The sequence below is a fragment of the Sprattus sprattus genome (genome assembly GCF_963457725.1).
Source record: "Sprattus sprattus genome assembly, chromosome: 5".
NCBI lineage: Eukaryota > Metazoa > Chordata > Actinopteri > Clupeiformes > Clupeidae > Sprattus > Sprattus sprattus.
Window position 1 is genome coordinate 9,530,515 of NC_137924.1, and position 17,500 is coordinate 9,548,014.

The following is a 17,500-nucleotide window of genomic DNA, read 5'->3' on the forward strand; positions in this document are numbered from 1 at the left end:
TTCTGTTGTGGGGAGGCAGGCGGGGCAGCCCGGCATAAATCCTGAGCGCAGTGCGGACCCGAGCCAAGAGCCGCGGCCATATTTCTCGGCCTAAATGGAGCAGTGTCGTGGCAGTGAAATAAAGGAATATTGGGAGGGAGGGTGGTGGGGTGGGACTGAATGGGGGTGGTTGGGGGGGATCTTTTAAGTCCCACCGAGGGGATTGATGGGGAGGTGAAGCTGAGCGGCAGTGGTGGTGATGGTGGCAGGCTGTCGCATGTCCCCTGTGTGTGTGTGTGTGTGTGTGTGTGTGTGTGTGTGTGTGTGTGTGTGTGTGTGTGTGTGACTGTGGCGGTCACTCGTCCTTGACGTGATGGACTCGGGTCGGGCAGCAGTTTATTGCCCTCCCCCCCACATACCCCCCAAACACCGTGGCCAGACTTTCATAGCCACGCACGCTCATGATTTATGGCCACGCCTGAAGGCAAACTGGACGTGTGTGTGTGTGTGTGTGTGTGTGTGTGTGTGTGTGTGTGTGTGTATGTGTGTGTAGAAGGAAAGGAACTGTATGTTTGTGTATGTATGTGTGTGTGTGTGTGTGTGTGCATGCGTGTGTGTGTTCATGTGTGTGCGCTTTTTTCCACTCTCCATCCAGACCATCTGCAGGTTCATACAGCCTCTCCCTCAGAAAGCAATCTCATATAAAACTATCAAATAAAAAATTCATATCGGCAATACTCTTTTTCTTTCTCCCCTCGCCAGTCCTCCACATCAGCAACCAGGTGATGAACTGCTGGCCGTCAAATATTAAACTCCTTGAGTACTATAAAAAGTGCTTTTCAGCCCCTCAGCCTCTATCCCCTGGTCCTGCCGTTAGAACTCAGGGCTCAGCACTTCCAATCTTAAGGTCAGAAAGAGAGAACTGCGGCTCATGCCAAACCAGCCATTCTGACCGGGGCTTAGCTGCTTTTAGTATCGCATGGCTCTCAGGTCTGTGAGTCTTATCTGCGTTTCCTTTTCGTCGATCCCTCCACACACACGCTTTGATTCGTCTTATTAGAAATGCCATCACTGAGGCACAAGAGCAGGACCGGCTGAATGCTTTGCCTAAAGGCAGATGCTAATGGCCCAAACATCGCCTTTCTCACACACACACACACACACACACACACACACACACACACACAGAGGATGAATGGAGATGGACCCCAGTGGCCAGGTTTGCCACAGGCACTGTGGTCCCTATCCATGGTGCTGAAAATGGCTGATAGGATAGAGACCGTATGAAGAAGGCGCCGAGACGTTTCCTGTAATGACCAGTTTGCTGTGTGGAAGGCTATATTCAACAACAACATACCAACACAAATACAGCAAACAGCCACAGCGCCTCTGGCACTCTTATTATGGAAGATTCATTGTGGCTGTGCTGTTGAGTGCTTGAGGCTACTAACCTGATCTGCCCTGGCCACTGTGTTATTCGTTATAAATAATCTCCGGGTCCTCGGGCGTTACGCCACAGGGCATTCAGATAGAACAGGTGTCAGTTTGTTTGTATTACTTGCCGATAAAGTTTTGACTTCCTGTGACTTTTGCACAAACCATGAGTTGGATGGTGTTTTCCCTTTTCATCTCCGCGGCAGACGTATTTGTACCATTGTTAATAATACTCCCTTTTTCCAGTCTTCACCACTGTAAGACTGATGGACGGGCGCAGCCTCTGAAGTGACACACACACACTCCCTCTCTCTCTCACATACACACACACACACACACACACACACACACACACCTGCTCAGCAGCGGTGACAGGGGAAGAGCGATGAGCCGCTTAGGGCGCTGTAAATTCGGCCCACGTGTCAAAACAGATTGCAGCGAGCCTCGCGCACCCGACACAGGAGCCGAATGAAAGGCCTTTGAAACTGGAAACATTTATCCAGCACTCCCCCCCCCCCCCCCCCCCCGATGAGTCAGACGCTCTTGTCTGACATCAAAACCTGACAAAAGAAGCTGAAAAGTCTGAAAACAGCCAAAAACAGAAGTCTAGAAACAGGTTTATTTTTTTTCTTTCCTTCCCTAAAGCTTTTTTCCCCATGAAAGGCCAAAGCTCTCGCTACCGCTGCCCTGGTGACAGGTGGCATTAAAGAGAAATTTAAGGAAGGGCACTGCAATGCAGGGTGTCAGGAGCAAAGTGCTCTGTCCCCGACGCCTCTCCATCTCTTCATCAGCGCCTGGCAAGGTGCTCGTGGGGGGAATGACTAAGTGGGTGCCCTCGGGTAAGAAGGAGCCCAACTTCAGGAAATCACACCACGCTTGAGGGCTTCAACTGGCTGCACTCACAGCTCCATATAATAACAGCAGTCTGGCCAGTGGTGACCATTAAGGACCTTCAGAGGTGAAGGTGCCTGTCAAAGGTTTCTGTGTAAAAGTGTTCCTGACTAAGCCATTGAGGGAAGGTTTCTGTCTTACACATTGTTTTTAGGGCAGGTTTCTGTCTTACACATTGTTTTTAGTGGAATTATATTTAATTGCTCAACCCTGTTTGAGTTAGATGAGTGGAAGGTAGGAGACAACGCAAAGATGGTCGAATTGAAAAGGAATATTTGATTTAGTTTTAAGCTTATGAAGAAAAAAAATATATAATCCTTCTATTATCTCTCTCCTTTCATCACAAACCTTTTATTTATATTGATCTTCTGTAACAGAGAGTTGTTTTGGTGAAGGGTGCTGTTATGGTGGTTTTTAGGGCCCATCCCTACACCATCTTTTGCTTCGCACTGCGACACAGCCGAATTTCTTTACTTCTTGATGTGATGTTCAGTAACTGGAACATCATTTGGGATTTTGTGCGTCTTTTTCCAGCAGCTTGTCTCCACCTGTTGCCTTTCAAACTAGCATGTCACAAACGGGAGACGACACCTCGTTAAGTCGGATCTGGATGTAGGCTTTGGCTTTTTCATCTCTCTCCGCTTTAAAGAGTTTGAGTGAAAAGCTGGCGTCAACCTCCGACTGCACCTTCATCATCAGCCGCCACCGCAGACACTGATACTGTTGCGGGCGCCGCTGTCATCTGATGAGAGAGTGTGTGTGTGTGTGTGTGTGTGTGTGTGTGCGCGTGCCACTGAGCACCGTGTGATGTCAGCTGAGTCAACTTAAAGCCTTCAGCACCCTACGCCGGCTGTCAGCCATCCCGCAGTGCTCTGTAGACGCCTGCTTTATGCTCGCCTCCTTACTCCTGTTTACAGGGCTGAGAACAAGCGTCAACCAGCGTCTTAGAGAAACTGAAATTGCCATGGGGGTGAGAGGACAGTGGCTCATTCATCTCTGCCACCGTTATTAAAATTTTGAAGCATGAAACTGGAGAGGTGTCCCTCCCATAGGCTTGGGCACACACCGGGCTCAAAGGAGTGTGTGCGCTTGAGGTGGAAGCCTTTTTAATTATGTCACTGTTTGTCACTATAAGAGCAGGTGTGCTGTGTTCCGGTGGGAAGAATGGGGCCGGTGGTTCTGGGTATGGTAGTTTTTCTTGTCTCCATAACTGATTTAATAAATCTAAACCCAGAGACTCCTAACTGATTTAATACATCTAAACCCAGAGACTCCTAACTGATTTAATACATCTAAACCCAGAGACTCCTAACTGATTTAATAAACCTAAACCCAGAGACTCCTAACTGATTTAATATATCTAAACCCAGAGACTCCTAACTGATTTAATAAACCTAAACCCAGAGACTCCTAACTGATTTAATATATCTAAACCCAGAGACTCCTAACTGATTTAATAAACCTAAACCCAGAGACTCCTAACTGATTTAATAAATCTAAACCCAGAGACTCCTAACTGATTTAATAAATCTAAACCCAGAGACTCCTAACTGGCATCTAGGCACAGTGCTGTCTCTGCACCACACAACTGTTCTTCTGGGTGAAGGACACATAAAAATCATGGATGTTACCTTAGTTTCCCTTCTTTTTTCCTTTTTCTTTTATAAATAAGAAACAGTGGATTTTAGCCAGTACCAATACCCAGACTCCTAACTATTGGCTCCATGATTGCGGTAATAAAAACACCTGTGTTTCTCTCTGTTGTGTCTGGCCAGTGGGCAGGGGTGACTGAAATGGGCTGACCAAACATCAGTGCAAGGTGTGTTGACTCTGTGCAAGCTGAAAAGCTGAAAAACTGACAAAACTGAAATAACACCAAGGGTTGGTTCTGTCTGGCTCCAGTGCCTGAACTAGCGATGCTCTCGCCCCAGTAGACCCGGTCCAACTCATTGGTGCCAACTCAATAGGATCAGTCAGCTCCCTCATGGTCCTAGCACCTGCCATGTGTCAGTTCCCTGTAGTCGGATAGGATGAGTGAAGTAGTGGTGTCAACGTTTCTCTCCTCTCTCTGGCTCTTTATCACCGCCCAACTTGGCCGTCACCCGGCAAAGGCAACGTGCCCATTTAACTTTGTGTGTGTGTGTGTGTGTGTGTGTGTGTGTGTGTGTGTGTGTGCACTTACGTGTGTGTGGTGACGGGTGGCATTTCCTGGTGAGGTTCTAGAGTGTGATGCTGGTACTCAGAAACCCCCACCATCCTTTCCCTGGTGGTGAACCTGTCTTCCCCATGACCTTCCTGGCTGCGTGAGAAGAACAAGCCTGGGCCCCTGCTGTGCCGGCTTCTTTGAGCACAAATGAAAAATGTATTGCACCCCACGGCATAACTGCCACCGCGGCGGCCCCCGCTCTCTCTCTCTCTCTCTCTCCTCTCTCCTCTCTCTCTCTCTCTCTCCCCCCCCCCCCTCCCCCCACCACCACCACTTGTAGATTGAAGTTGATCTCATTGCTGTTTATGAATTCATGACCAAAAAAGGGGGAATGGCAGAGGAGGGCAAATGAAAGGCGACAGCCCCAGAACAAGCTCTGCTCTGCCCGGCTCGGTCACATCGACCCAGGCCATTAGCACTCTGGAAATGGAGACATGGAAGATGAAGAAGAGAGAGGGGACCGAAAGAATGAGAGAAAAAAACTAAATGGGAAAGGAAGGGAAGAGGCAAGGTTAGAGGAAGAAATAAGACATTTTGAGATGGGCAAAAGTAGGGAAGAAAAGGGGAGGCAGTTTTTTTGTAGAGGAACTGTGACATCTGGACATCCAAAAAGAAACTTGGACATCTAACGTGTCAGAAAACTATTTAGTTGAATCTTACCTCAGCAGATGCCCCCACCCAGCTGCCCCCCAGCTCTGGTCTTTCCTTTTTCTTTTTTTTTCAATTTTCCCACGGAATATTAATCTTTAATAGGGTAATAATTGTGGTAGCATATTTGCTGTCACCCACCATTAGCCCAGATTAATTAGCCCATTTAGTTTAGCTTAAAAAGTGTCGGCCATGAGGAATGGTGCACGGGGCCGAGCAGAAGGCCGTCATCAGCACAAGCTGCTTTATCTGCTGTGGAATCGCCTCGCTCTGTGTGTGTGTGTGTGTGTGTGTGTGTACACACATGCGTCCACATCGCCTCGCTCTGGTCTTCTCTGGGCCTCGGAGTCACCAGCGCTGGGCTTTGGTCCCGTGGCACACACCACCTGTCTCTCAGGCGGTCTGTAAGAATCAGGCCTTGTCAGCAATGTTGCCTTGTATCTGTGGTTGTTTGCTCTTGGGGTAGTGGCACATTGTGTGGTCATTACTAATGTGGCGGGTTTGTGCACACTGGAATATGCTGTGTCTGACACAAGCTTCAAGGCTTCAGTGCCCCACTGGTTATTCCAAAAGGCAAGCTGACCTTTTTTACTATAATAAATGTATTATTTAAACTCCAACCCTACTTTATACTCAAACAGTGCCATTGTTCGGTTGGTTGTTGGTCGGTTGTAATTAATCATGAAATTAGAAGCAAACACATTTTTTTCCCCAAAGGTGGTGCAATTAAACGTGACACTACCCCATGGTCATGCTGTAAGACTTGCCCTTGGTTTCTCCTTGAGCTCAAGTCCTGAAGTCCTGACCCATTTTCCAGATTCTGCTCAGTCTGTCCCTTCTGACTGTCCCCATGACTGCGTTCTGTCCCTTACGACCTCCTGTAGTACAGCACAGAATGCTACAATTTACACTACTAAGCCTAGCACATAATAATAACTCCCCATCTCCTGTGGGCACTTGTGATCTAGATTAAGTTCCTATTTCTGAAGTGGGATCTTACCAAATGTATATGTAAAGGCAGAGAGTGCCTTTGTGTCTTTGTATATTGGATATGTAGATTTTTCTTCCATACCATCTCATTTTTTTCCCCCCGCATACATACATACATATACAGCATTTCCCTTCGACGCTGTCCTGCACCCATGTCTTCAGAGAGCTTGAAAGCCTGTTGATGTCAATAGGGGTATATTTTTCCCGCGAGGCAGCCGAAATGAGGTCTAATCGAATGGATATTAAAGTCACAATAGACTGCTCCCGCTATTACGGCCTGTCAGCCGCGGAGCCGCGGCCCTCTCCCTGGGAGATTAGTTTCCGCTGTTGAATATTTATTCACTTACTGTAGGCTTAACCTCATAGCGAGCACTTTTTCATTTCCATTCGCCCGCCGCCGCCTCCTTCCTCTCTCTCTCTGGCTCTTTATCACCGTCCAACTTGGCCGTCACCCGGCAAAGGCAACGTGCCCATTTAACTTTGAGCGTGTGTGTGTGTGTGTGTGTGTGTGTGTGTGTGTGTGTGTGTGTGTGTGTGTTTGTGTGTGTACACACGTGTTCTCACGTTTATGCGGACTGGGGTGTTACGTGTTAGAATGCTGTCTGCCTAAGACTTAAGGATGAGTCAGAGCTTTCTTTAACTGTTTATGGCTATGTAAGATTGGGGTAGGTATTTCATTATATACTGACCTATCCTCATTATGGGTCTGTGTGTGCTCGTGTTTGTGTGTGTGTGTGTGTGTGTGTGTGTGTGTGTGTGTGTGTGTGTGCACATGTGCCACTCCTACACTGCTTTGATTTGTGTGTGTGTGTGCTAGCGTCGGTGTGTGTGTCTGTGTGTGCTTGCCTGACAGTGCTGTGGCTTGATGTATGTTGCAGGTCGAGCGGGAGCTCGTCAGGTCCGGGGGCAGCAGAAGCTCTTCAGCATGGATGTGGACGAGGAGGAGAACATGAGTGAGTGCCTCATACTGTGTACACACACTCTAACAAACACACACACACACACACACACACACACACACACACAAACAAACACACTTACACACAGTCAAGCAAACACACTTACTCCCCCCTCTCCTCTCCCTCTCTGTCATTTACTCATACACACATGGACATTTTAAGGCCCTTTATTAACAAACCTCCTCACAGCTGCTTTACTGGGATGTAAACACTCTGCACTTTTGTGTAAACTCATGTGAAGTCATCTCTGGACTTAAGTCTTGATCCATCATTGCAAACTTAACTCACTATTAGCTACCTTATCAAATATAAACATTACTTAAAATTGGAGATCTTCTAGAACAGCTTTATAGCGCTCATAGTTATTTTATAGCAAGTGTCCTTATGACTGAAGACTGAAGTCAAAAAAGAAATTAGATTTAGAAAGGACTTAGCTTGTGTCGAAGCCATATATCTCGCCTTGGGTGTAACTATGGTGCCCAAGGGAATTGGGAAAAGTAAACTTTCCCTGACTTTTACTTTCTGAAAAAAGTCATTAAAATATCTACCCTTCCCATTTTTCTGTGGGAACTCAAAGATTAGCACCCTATTTTCCTGGTAAAATACTACCTTTTAGATACCGTCAGAGTTAAAAGATATTCTTCCACGGGATTTTGATCAGGCTGCAGCCTATAGGAGCAGGCTGTATTTTATCATAGCCCTTTGAAAGACTTCATCTATGGATATTCAGCAGCGAGATGAATAGACATTTTTGCATTAAAAGATGGATGCTGAGACCGAGGCGGTGGCGGTGCCGAAACGCTAGCCTCCATTGTCATGTCACTCTCTCCCCTCAGCGCAGCCCTGCTGACAAAACGAGACGAGGGGCGATTTGTTAAGAGACACTCCCCCCCCCCCCCCTCATCCCCCCCTCACCCCCCCACCCCCCACCTGCTGAGGTGAATCGGACAGGTTCCTATTTAGATTCCTCACAGATACACACAGCCAAGTTAGGCTCTCACTGCCCACGGAGGCAAACGCTAACACATGCTAACAAACTGTTCTAGTGTGAGTCGCCCAGTGGCGATGCTGTTCTGGAATAGAACATGGCGTGTCCTCCTGAAACATTAAGAGGCTCCAGAAGGCTCCGGAAGGCTCTCTCGGCGTCGCTGTGAGCCGCTCTGTCGAGTGGAGCACGCAGCGACGCGGTAATGAGATGCCTCCGCTCCAAGAAATTGAACATCTCTCTGAGAAGTGTTGGGTGCAGATGAGAAAGAGGTGGGGGGGGGATAGTGCAAGGGAATAAATGTGGCCATGACCCCTGAGGTACCGGCCTGTCAGCGGGCTACAGCAGGACCCTTGCTCAGGTGACAAATGTGATCAGATCCACCTGCAGCCTGGCTCTAGTCGAGCAGAACGCTGACACTATGCTAAGAGGGGAGATTACTTGCGCCGCTTCAACCTTCAACAGCCGTTTCGGCTTCAGGAGTGGCTCACCCCTCCCTCCCTCACCTGCTCCCCTGTCCTTGTGTGCCTCAACTTAGCTGTAAGCAGAGCAACCCCCCAACCCCCCCCACACACACACACACACACACACAAACATCATGCACGAACGCACGCACGCACACACACACACACACACTCACACACACACACACAAACATGCACACACGCACGCGCACGCGCACACACACAAACATGCACACACACAAACATGCGCACATGCACACACACACCCACACACACACACACACACACACTCAAACATGCATGCACAAATCAGAGACAGAGACTACTCCCCTGCAGGTTGTCATGATAATTACCACTCTCAAGGCATAAATTATTCTGTGCGCTGAGGACGACCTGGAGCCTTGCTCTTGCCCCTTTTCTGCCATGGATAATTGAAGTGGCCCCCCTGGTGTGAGAGGGGGTGTGGAGGGGGACATGATGTTGGCCCCTCTCCTGAGCAGGGAGAGGAGAGGCAGCAGATGGTGCCAGTGATTAAGGGGAGCGATGTGGAGGGATAGGCAGACCTCCTCCACAGCCACAATACGTGCTAGCCTCGGTTGTGTGTGTCGTGTGAATATTTATGGCTGTCGTACACACAAAGGCACAGACACACACCTTCACACCTTGTCATGTTTAATGCTAGCTAGGATGGCCGCCTACCGCATTGGGACAAAGCACTGACTGTACTGTCATGTCATGCCCATGTGTGAGGAGCCGTGGCTGTTGGACACACAGAGACACACCCTCACACTTTCCTGTTGGGGATATCCACTGGCACGCTTCCCTTGCTGTAGAATGCATCAGTGTGATGATGGGAACTCAGTCAGAGGGAGTGGATTGGATCCCATACACACACACACAAACACACACACACACACACACACACACACACACACACACACACACCACTGAATTACTGTGCCCATTACTGTGCCCCTACAGTATCCAGCTGCTTTGGCAGTTTGTCTCTGGGTTAATTTGATTGTCAGAATGCCCACCAAAACATGTATTATTAATTCTAGATCAGGTTTCCTGTGTGTGTGTTTGAGTATATATGCGCTCGGGATATATGTATCATCTTAACAGGCTCCATTTATTTGGCAGTATTCTCTAAAATGTTTAGCGTTTTGATTCGTTTTCTTGCTTGAATTTGCTATAGGTGGATAGATAAATAGATGGATGGCTGGTTGGATGTGTACGTCTATGAGATGGCGCTCATGAAACCAAGATAAATCAAGTTAATGACACTGTGGCGTGTATGCATACAGACAGTTATAAATGTCATACTGACTGTGATCTCTCATCTTTTTTTAGTTTTCAGGGGGTTTAGGATGATGTTATTTCATTAGTGAGCATACACACACACATACACACACTCACACACACACATACACACACTCACACACACACACACACACACACACGAAATATGCTCTTTTGCTCCACTGCTCTTGCGCTCTCATTCTCTCATGGTCTCTCCTGAACGAACCCGAGTGCTGTGCATAGGTTCTGACAGACAGACAATCTCCAGAGGAGCTTCACAAAGCCCCTTTCTTCTACAGAACTTGTGAGAGTACTTAAGATCTCTTCCCCTTTCTGCTTCTGGGATGTGCCCTCCATTTTAATATGCAAGGAAATTAGAGTTAGTTTGTGATTAGCAGCTACTGTGAGAGGTTGAGGGGTTCAGCCCTGTTTTTAAGTTGACAGAATGCCCCCGTATAGAGCCGCGGAAAAGCTCAGATCTCGGGGGGGAAGGAGGCTGCTCAACCATCTTATGCAACATAACTGGGGCTTTAACTCAGCCCTAGTCTCAGCCCTAGTTTGCTACATCAACATGCGGTTTCAGTCTTGAGAAGGCCCTTTCTCCATCACAGAAAATGTCAGACAGAAATAGATGGGCTTTGATGAGATGAGAGAGATGTGGGAGAAATGGTGCCCTGCCACTTGGCCAGATTCTCTGTGTTTGTGTCTGTGTCTGTGTGAGTGTGTCTGAGTGTGAGAGGGAAACGATTTATATGGGCTTGTTCCCTGTCTTTGTGTTCTCTGCTCTGTCTTTTCTCGGTGTTTCTTTGCCTCTTCCCACCCCCCTCTCTCTCTCTCTCTCGCACACTCTCTCTCTCTCACACTCTCTCTCTCTCTCTCTCTCTATCTCTCTCTCTCTCTCTGTCTTTCTCCCTCCTCCTTCTCCTGATGTGTTTTCCTTTCAGATCCCTCTCCCTCTCCCCTTCACACTCTGTCCAGCTTTGTTGCCTTCCCAAATACCCTCTTCCTCCTCCACCTCCTCCTCCTCCTCCTCCTTTTCCCCTTTTCTCTCTCACGGGCGGTTCTCTCTTTACTTGAGCACCGAAAGGAGTAACCTATCTAGCTTTTGCTGGAGGATGTTATAAATGAAAATTTAGCCAAAGTTCCATCAGCTTTGTCAACAGACCAAGGTCATGTGTGTTCCAATGAATAACTCACTCCAATAGCACTGCACAGCTGAAGCCCTGTCCCCAAATACTACCATTTATAGGAGCGTTGTACACCCTAACTACACTGGAAGGGAGTAATCATTAAAAAAGGGATAAGATCTATAGATAGTGTGTGTGTGTGTGTGTTTGCGTGTGCGTGTGTGTGCGTGTGTGTGTGTGTTTGCGTGTGCGTGCGTGTGTGTGAGTGTGAGAGCGAGCGTGTGTGTAAGTGTGTGAGTGTGTGTGAAACAGAAGGAGCATTAGGGAGTTATAAGTGTGTATGAAGACTAGTCCCCAGACCCTCACTTACATTCCTCTCCCATTTCACTTCCTGTTTGAATACCTAAGTCAGCACTCAATACTGCAGTTAAGCCATACGGGAACGGGGTTCATTTTAGCTTCATCATGGAGTTTATCCCTACTGCCTTCCTTTGTGGAACATGCATAATGATATCACTTATCCTTTTTACTTCCATTATTCTTAAAGTAGCCTATAACTAACATTTCAGTGCATAGCACAGTAGCAAAACGAATGGGGTGGTCAATTATAAATATAGGCCTACATCATTCAAGGTTCTTTTAAGCAGAACTTTTCCATATGCTATAATTCTCAGTAGTTTGGGGACCAGAACAATTTAAATTTAGTACCGTGCCATGCCACTTTTCTATGACTGTAATAAAAATGATTAATATCTCTTTAAATGAGCCATTAGTTGCATACCAAATGCCCAAAGTACACTGCTAATTAAAGCCCAATCATTATGATAATTTAGAATTTCATAGTTCATAATCTTCCCTAATTGTTTTAATTATTCTTTTCTGTTCCAGTAAAAAGGGTACAGAGCAGTTCCAAAAGTATTAGCTTTTATTAGCTGATATTTGAAACATGTCAGAATTAGACCCCCCCCCAAGCCAAACTGTCACACATCTGTTCCAGAAAAAAAAAGACCCCAAAAAACACAATAACAAAAATGGGAGAGGAGGAACACACATCACTTGTTCTGTTACAAAGAGCAATAAAGGAATCTATAAATTTTACATTTACAAGATCCTGCAACGAAGGCGTTGTAAGTTACTCTTTCTGGGCACCGCAGGTTCGTGCAGCACCGACGTAAAGGAAAACCGCAACCTGGACAACGTCTCCTCCAAGGAGGGGGCCGCCGTGGCCGAGCAGCTCCCCAACGGCGGTGCGGGCGGCGGGGGCAGCCGCAAGCGCCCGCTAGAGGAGGGCAATAATGGCCACGCGCACTCCAAGTTCAGGCCCAAGAAGCGCAAGAAAACCCCGGGGCCCGTACTGCCCAAGAATGCGCTGATGCAGCTGAACGAGATCAAGCCCGGCCTGCAGTACAAGCTGCTCTCCCAGACGGGTCCCGTGCACGCGCCCGTCTTCGTCATGACCGTCGAGGTCAACGGCCAGCAGTTCGAGGGGTCAGGCCCCACCAAGAAGAAGGCCAAGCTGAACGCCGCCGAGAAGGCGCTGCGCTCCTTCGTGCAGTTCCCCAACGCCTCCGAGGCGCACCTGGCCATGGGCCGCACGCTCACCGTCAACACGGACTTCACCTCGGATCAGGCCGACTTTCCCGACATGCTTTTCAACGGCTTCGAGACGCCGGCGCAGCCCGAGGACTCCTTCTACTTAGGTTCAAACGGGAACGGGTCGCTGAACGCGCTCGGGGAGTACCCCATGCCGCCCGGCCCGGGCAGCAACAGCCTCGCGCAGGCACCGCTGCCACCCCCTTCCAGCTTCAGCTCCCCCTCCAGCGGCAAGAACCCGGTCATGATCCTCAACGAGCTGCGGCCGGGCCTCAAGTACGAGTTCGTCTCGGAGAGCGGCGAGAGCCACGCCAAGAACTTTGTCATGTCCGTCACCGTGGACTCCCAGACGTTCGAGGGCTCAGGTCGCAATAAGAAGCTGGCCAAGGCCCGCGCTGCTCAGGCTGCTCTCTCGGCCCTCTTCAACATGCAGCTGGACCAGACGCCCTCCCGCCAGCCCATCCCCAGAGAGGGCCTTCAGCTGCACCTCCCACAGGTAAGAGCCTGCGCCTCATCCATTTACATTTACATTTAGCAGACGCTTTTATCCAAAGTGACTTACAAGGATTTATACACATTTTTAAATCTACACTGACGGCACACTGCACATCAGGAGCAACTAGGAGTTCAGTGTCTTGCTCAAGGACACTTCGACAGGGAATCGAACTAGCAACCTTATGATTACTGAACAACTTCACTACCTCGCGTACCACTCGCGTACCACTGTCATCCCCTCCCCCCTTCACCCAAAAGCAAACAAGCAATGGTCCAAGGCAAGGAACTCCTCATAGACTCTTCAGTCCCAACAAATTGGGATCCAAATTCTTAGACAAGCACCTTGCACTCTAGAAAACTAGGCCTATTTGCTGCATAATGGATGCTCAAGCACAAAACATTCCTTTTTATGTGTTATTGTTTACTTATTTAGTTTCAAAAAGTGTCTAGTGTATCCATTATTCAATTCAAAGAAGCATATCACAGTCCTCGGGGATGTGTTTTTGACAAGCAGATCGCTGCTTCCATAGTTTCAGAAGTTGACAAGACGTTGCATTACAGTCCGTCTAACTTTAACATTTATTTATTCTAATGGAACCGAGGAGATGAATAGCTCTCATATCTCCATGCCTTTAAATGATGCCATCTCATTTGAGGCCATCTGAGCAGTTAAGTGAAGTCTTTCCAAATATAAATACCCATCAGTTTACCTCATCTTTGGTCCTCACTTGATGTTCCTGAACTCCTCCATCTACTCATCAAAGGCTGGGTGGGCTCCACTTTCAGGCTGTCTAGCCTTTGTTTGTCTTTTTGGCTCTGAACCATTGATTGAAAATGAAGATGGATTGATATTAAGTTGGGCCAGGCTTTGAAACGGATGAAACAGAGCCATTTTGCAGATCAGTGAATCCTGCCACTTTTTTTCAGAAGGAGACATCTGTGAACGTATCTCCTAATCCTAGCCTCTAATCCCCCCAGTCCTGATAAACCACGGCCGCCAGAATACTGCAATCTAAATTAACATCTCTGCCTCTCCCATGTTAAAACAAGACAATTTACACTGACCTGTCCAGTCTGCAGCTGGTTCATGCCAGTGGACTCCTTTGTCTGGAAGGTTTCTCTCTCTCTCGCTCTCGCTTTCTTCCTCTCTTTCTTTCTTTCTTTCTTTCTTTCTTTCTTTGTTTCTCTCTCTTTCGCTCTCTTTCTTTCTTTCTTTCTTTCTCTCTCTCTTTCTCGCTCGCTCTCTCTCTCCCTTTCTCTCTCTCTCTCTGCATGACAGGTCCAGTTAAAATCGAGCACTGTTTAATCTGACACGCGTCATGATCTGATTCCTGTTTGCAGAACATCCTGCCAATAAAGCTTTATCCACGGTCAGATAACAGGAACAAATTTGTTTCAGTGGAAGGAAGGCAGGGGGGAAGCGTTTGAGGGCTGGGCAGTAGGGGTGTGAGAAGAATGGAGGTTGCCTTATATAAGATGTCATCACTGAATTGATTGTTCCAGTGGGTCTAGACTTCAAGGCAAAGCAGCCAATGCCAGACTGCCGCTACAGCGGCCCGTCAAAAAAGTGAGAGAGCATTGTGCTTTCCATTTCCCTCTTTATCTTTATTTTGCGAGGATTGCTCTCCTCCATACTGCCACCACGAACACCACCCCCTCCGCCTGTCACTGATTGGCCTGGTTCTCTTTGCTTCTCCCACGGAAGATGTGACAGCCTCTAATTGACCAATTAATTCTCTCTCTGTTAATATTTATTTAATTTACCTTCAACTGTGCTCAGAGGTGCCCTCAATGGCGTTCGCACTAATTAGAAAAGCATGGAAATCTGGAGTGATAGAATGCTTAGTTTAACTGCCTGTGTGAGATGCCCCTGAGCTGTGCTGTGCTGTCCTGTTTTTACCAGACTTTTTTTTTTTTTCTTTTTCTGCGTATCCCTCTCTAAGGGACTAATACCGACATTTCTGTGACAACACATCACCAGTCCTGCATTCAGGAGTCAAATTCTTAGTGCAAAGGATTCTCAAGTGCTCTGGAAGTCATACTGGACTAATCTCTTTAATTTGCACCCACTCAGCCATGGACGTTTCTGTGGGTATAATCATTTTCTGCCATATTAGCAATGAATGAAAAAGAGTGAAAGCTAAGGGCACTGTCAAGAAAAGACATTTTTTTTCACTTGAGGGTGTTTTTTCAATGTTTCTTTTTTTTGCAGTGTCTCCCAAAATGACATTTTTAGGTCTTCTGTAGGCATTGTTTTCACTGTGCTCATTAAATGTATTTCTTTTTCAAGCAAAAAAGTTAAACATATACCATTGTATCTCTGGAATGGCAACTTTCTGGTGAACTTTCTAGGAAGACAGTGTGTCCTTGTCTGTGTTGGTATTGTTTCTTCAGCATGTGTCCACTACCAGCGTTAGTTCTGGAAGGGAAGGTTAATGTAGCTTGGTTTGGCTCAGCTGGATGTGTTTCATGACTGTGTGTGGCGTCTCAGGTTCTAGCCGACGCAGTCTCCCGTCTGGTGGTGGACAAGTTCAGCGAGCTGACGGACAACTTCACATCGCCCCACGCGCGGCGGAAAGTCCTGGCGGGGGTTGTCATGACAACAGGTACGCTTTACTGCCTCACCTAATGCGTGCACGGAATGCAGCCAGTGATGCGTACTGTTTCTTTTTCAGTAACGGCATTAACGGCTAATGTGGCGAACGAAAACTCTCCCGCTCCCTTCTCCCTCCACTGTCACTCCCAGGCACCGACGTGAAAGAGGCCCAGGTGATCTGCGTCTCGACGGGGACCAAGTGTATAAACGGCGAGTACATGAGCGACCGTGGCCTGGCGCTTAATGACTGCCACGCTGAGATCATCTCCCGCCGCTCCCTCATCCGATACCTTTACACGCAGCTGGAGTTCTTCCTCTGGTAGGGGTCCGCTTAAAACCGTGTGTGGAGATCGTGTCTTGTGTTACAATACTAGTTGTTGCAAATAAGTTGTGTTGAAAGAGCTCCACTTTTTCCATCTGGTTGTTAGCGTGATTGTTCAACCTTTGTTTTGATTGTTGGAACTTTTGTTTCCCCCCAGTGCCAGCAAAGAGGACCAGCAGAAGTCCATCTTCACGCAGTGCGAGAAGCACGGCTACAGGCTGAAGGACAACGTGCAGTTCCACCTCTACATCAGCACCTCTCCCTGCGGAGACGCCCGCATCTTCTCCCCACACGAGGCAGCGGTCGAGGGTAGGTAGACACGACCCATCCAGAGCACTCTGGAGGCATCAACCCCAGCACTCACTGTGCCCATGAGGGACGTGCACAGGAGTGTGCTACGGTTGCTTGGGCAACTGCCAGTTTGCCCTCCTCGAGTAAAAGTGCCCCGCCGAGGGAAAAAAATTAAAAATAATATATATATATTTTTTTTTCTTTTCCTCTGAGGGGCACTTTTACTCGAGACGGGCAAACGGGTGCGGGGGTGCCCCTTCATTTCAGGCCAGAGCAAAGTCACAAGTCTGATTTATCGTGCTCCGAGACCTTACACAACAGACTACTAGAATGTAAACACTAGTTTCAGGCACATGATCAAGTAATGCTACACTCAACTACGACCCATTCACGGAAGCAGCACGTGGTCCTTATTGACTGGTCTGGTAGTGTCTCTAATAAACCCCTCTTGGATGATTTCCATGCATGGAATAATCCCACACTGTAGGCTTTGCACAAAACAACAGCTGTGGTAGCAACCTCTGGAGTGACATCCCAAACAGAGCTCCAGTTGAGCTTCACGTTCCATTTGACTGTCTGACAAGCCATGTATCAAGGGGGGGGGGAAACGAAAGAAAATTCAAACTTAATTAAGCCTTCCTTCAGATGTTTGACTGCTTGTAACAAACAAAAGCTCCACATCGTTTTAATTAGCTAGCTGGCTTAGTCTCATTTCTGTGTTTGTTGATTACCACCGGTCGCGTGTCATATTTTAAGTCATTTGTAGCGCCGGTCGATCCCATTGTACGAGGCCACACTTCTGCTGGGACTGTCCATCACAGAGCCGCAGCAGCCACACGAGTCTGTGCCGTCCATTCGTCTTAAGATTGATGGAGCCCACTGGCCTGTGAATCCCTAGGAATAGTGAAAATGCTCGGAGGCTCATATTTTAAGATTCTGGAGCTTCTCAGAACCCAAAGCCCAGTTGAGTTAACTCTCTATCTATCTTTCTCTCTCTCGCTCTCTCTCTCTCTCTCTCTCTCTCTTCTCTCTCTCTCTCATCCCCAGACCAAGGGGACAGGCATCCTAACCGCAAGGCCAGGGGGCAGCTGCGGACCAAGATCGAGTCAGGAGAGGGCACCATCCCGGTGCGCACCAGCAACACCATCCAGACATGGGACGGCGTCCTGCAGGGCGAGAGGCTGCTCACCATGTCCTGCAGCGATAAGATCGCCAGGT

At 48.0% G+C, this 17,500-nt stretch overlaps 1 protein-coding gene across 1 annotated transcript in view; it reads left to right on the forward strand.

Annotated features, from left to right (window-relative positions):
• adarb1b (adenosine deaminase RNA specific B1b) overlaps positions 1-17,500 on the forward strand; it is a gene marked incomplete at both ends in the record, with an annotated part of 34,585 nt that overhangs the window by 10,950 nt on the left and 6,135 nt on the right. Inside the window, 6 exons of the mRNA XM_080839640.1 lie at positions 7,027-7,101; positions 12,140-13,074; positions 15,565-15,679; positions 15,820-15,988; positions 16,149-16,300; positions 17,330-17,498. Coding sequence (XP_080695766.1) covers positions 7,027-7,101; positions 12,140-13,074; positions 15,565-15,679; positions 15,820-15,988; positions 16,149-16,300; positions 17,330-17,498 — 1,615 coding nt within the window. The remainder of the gene's footprint in view (positions 1-7,026; positions 7,102-12,139; positions 13,075-15,564; positions 15,680-15,819; positions 15,989-16,148; positions 16,301-17,329; positions 17,499-17,500) is intronic.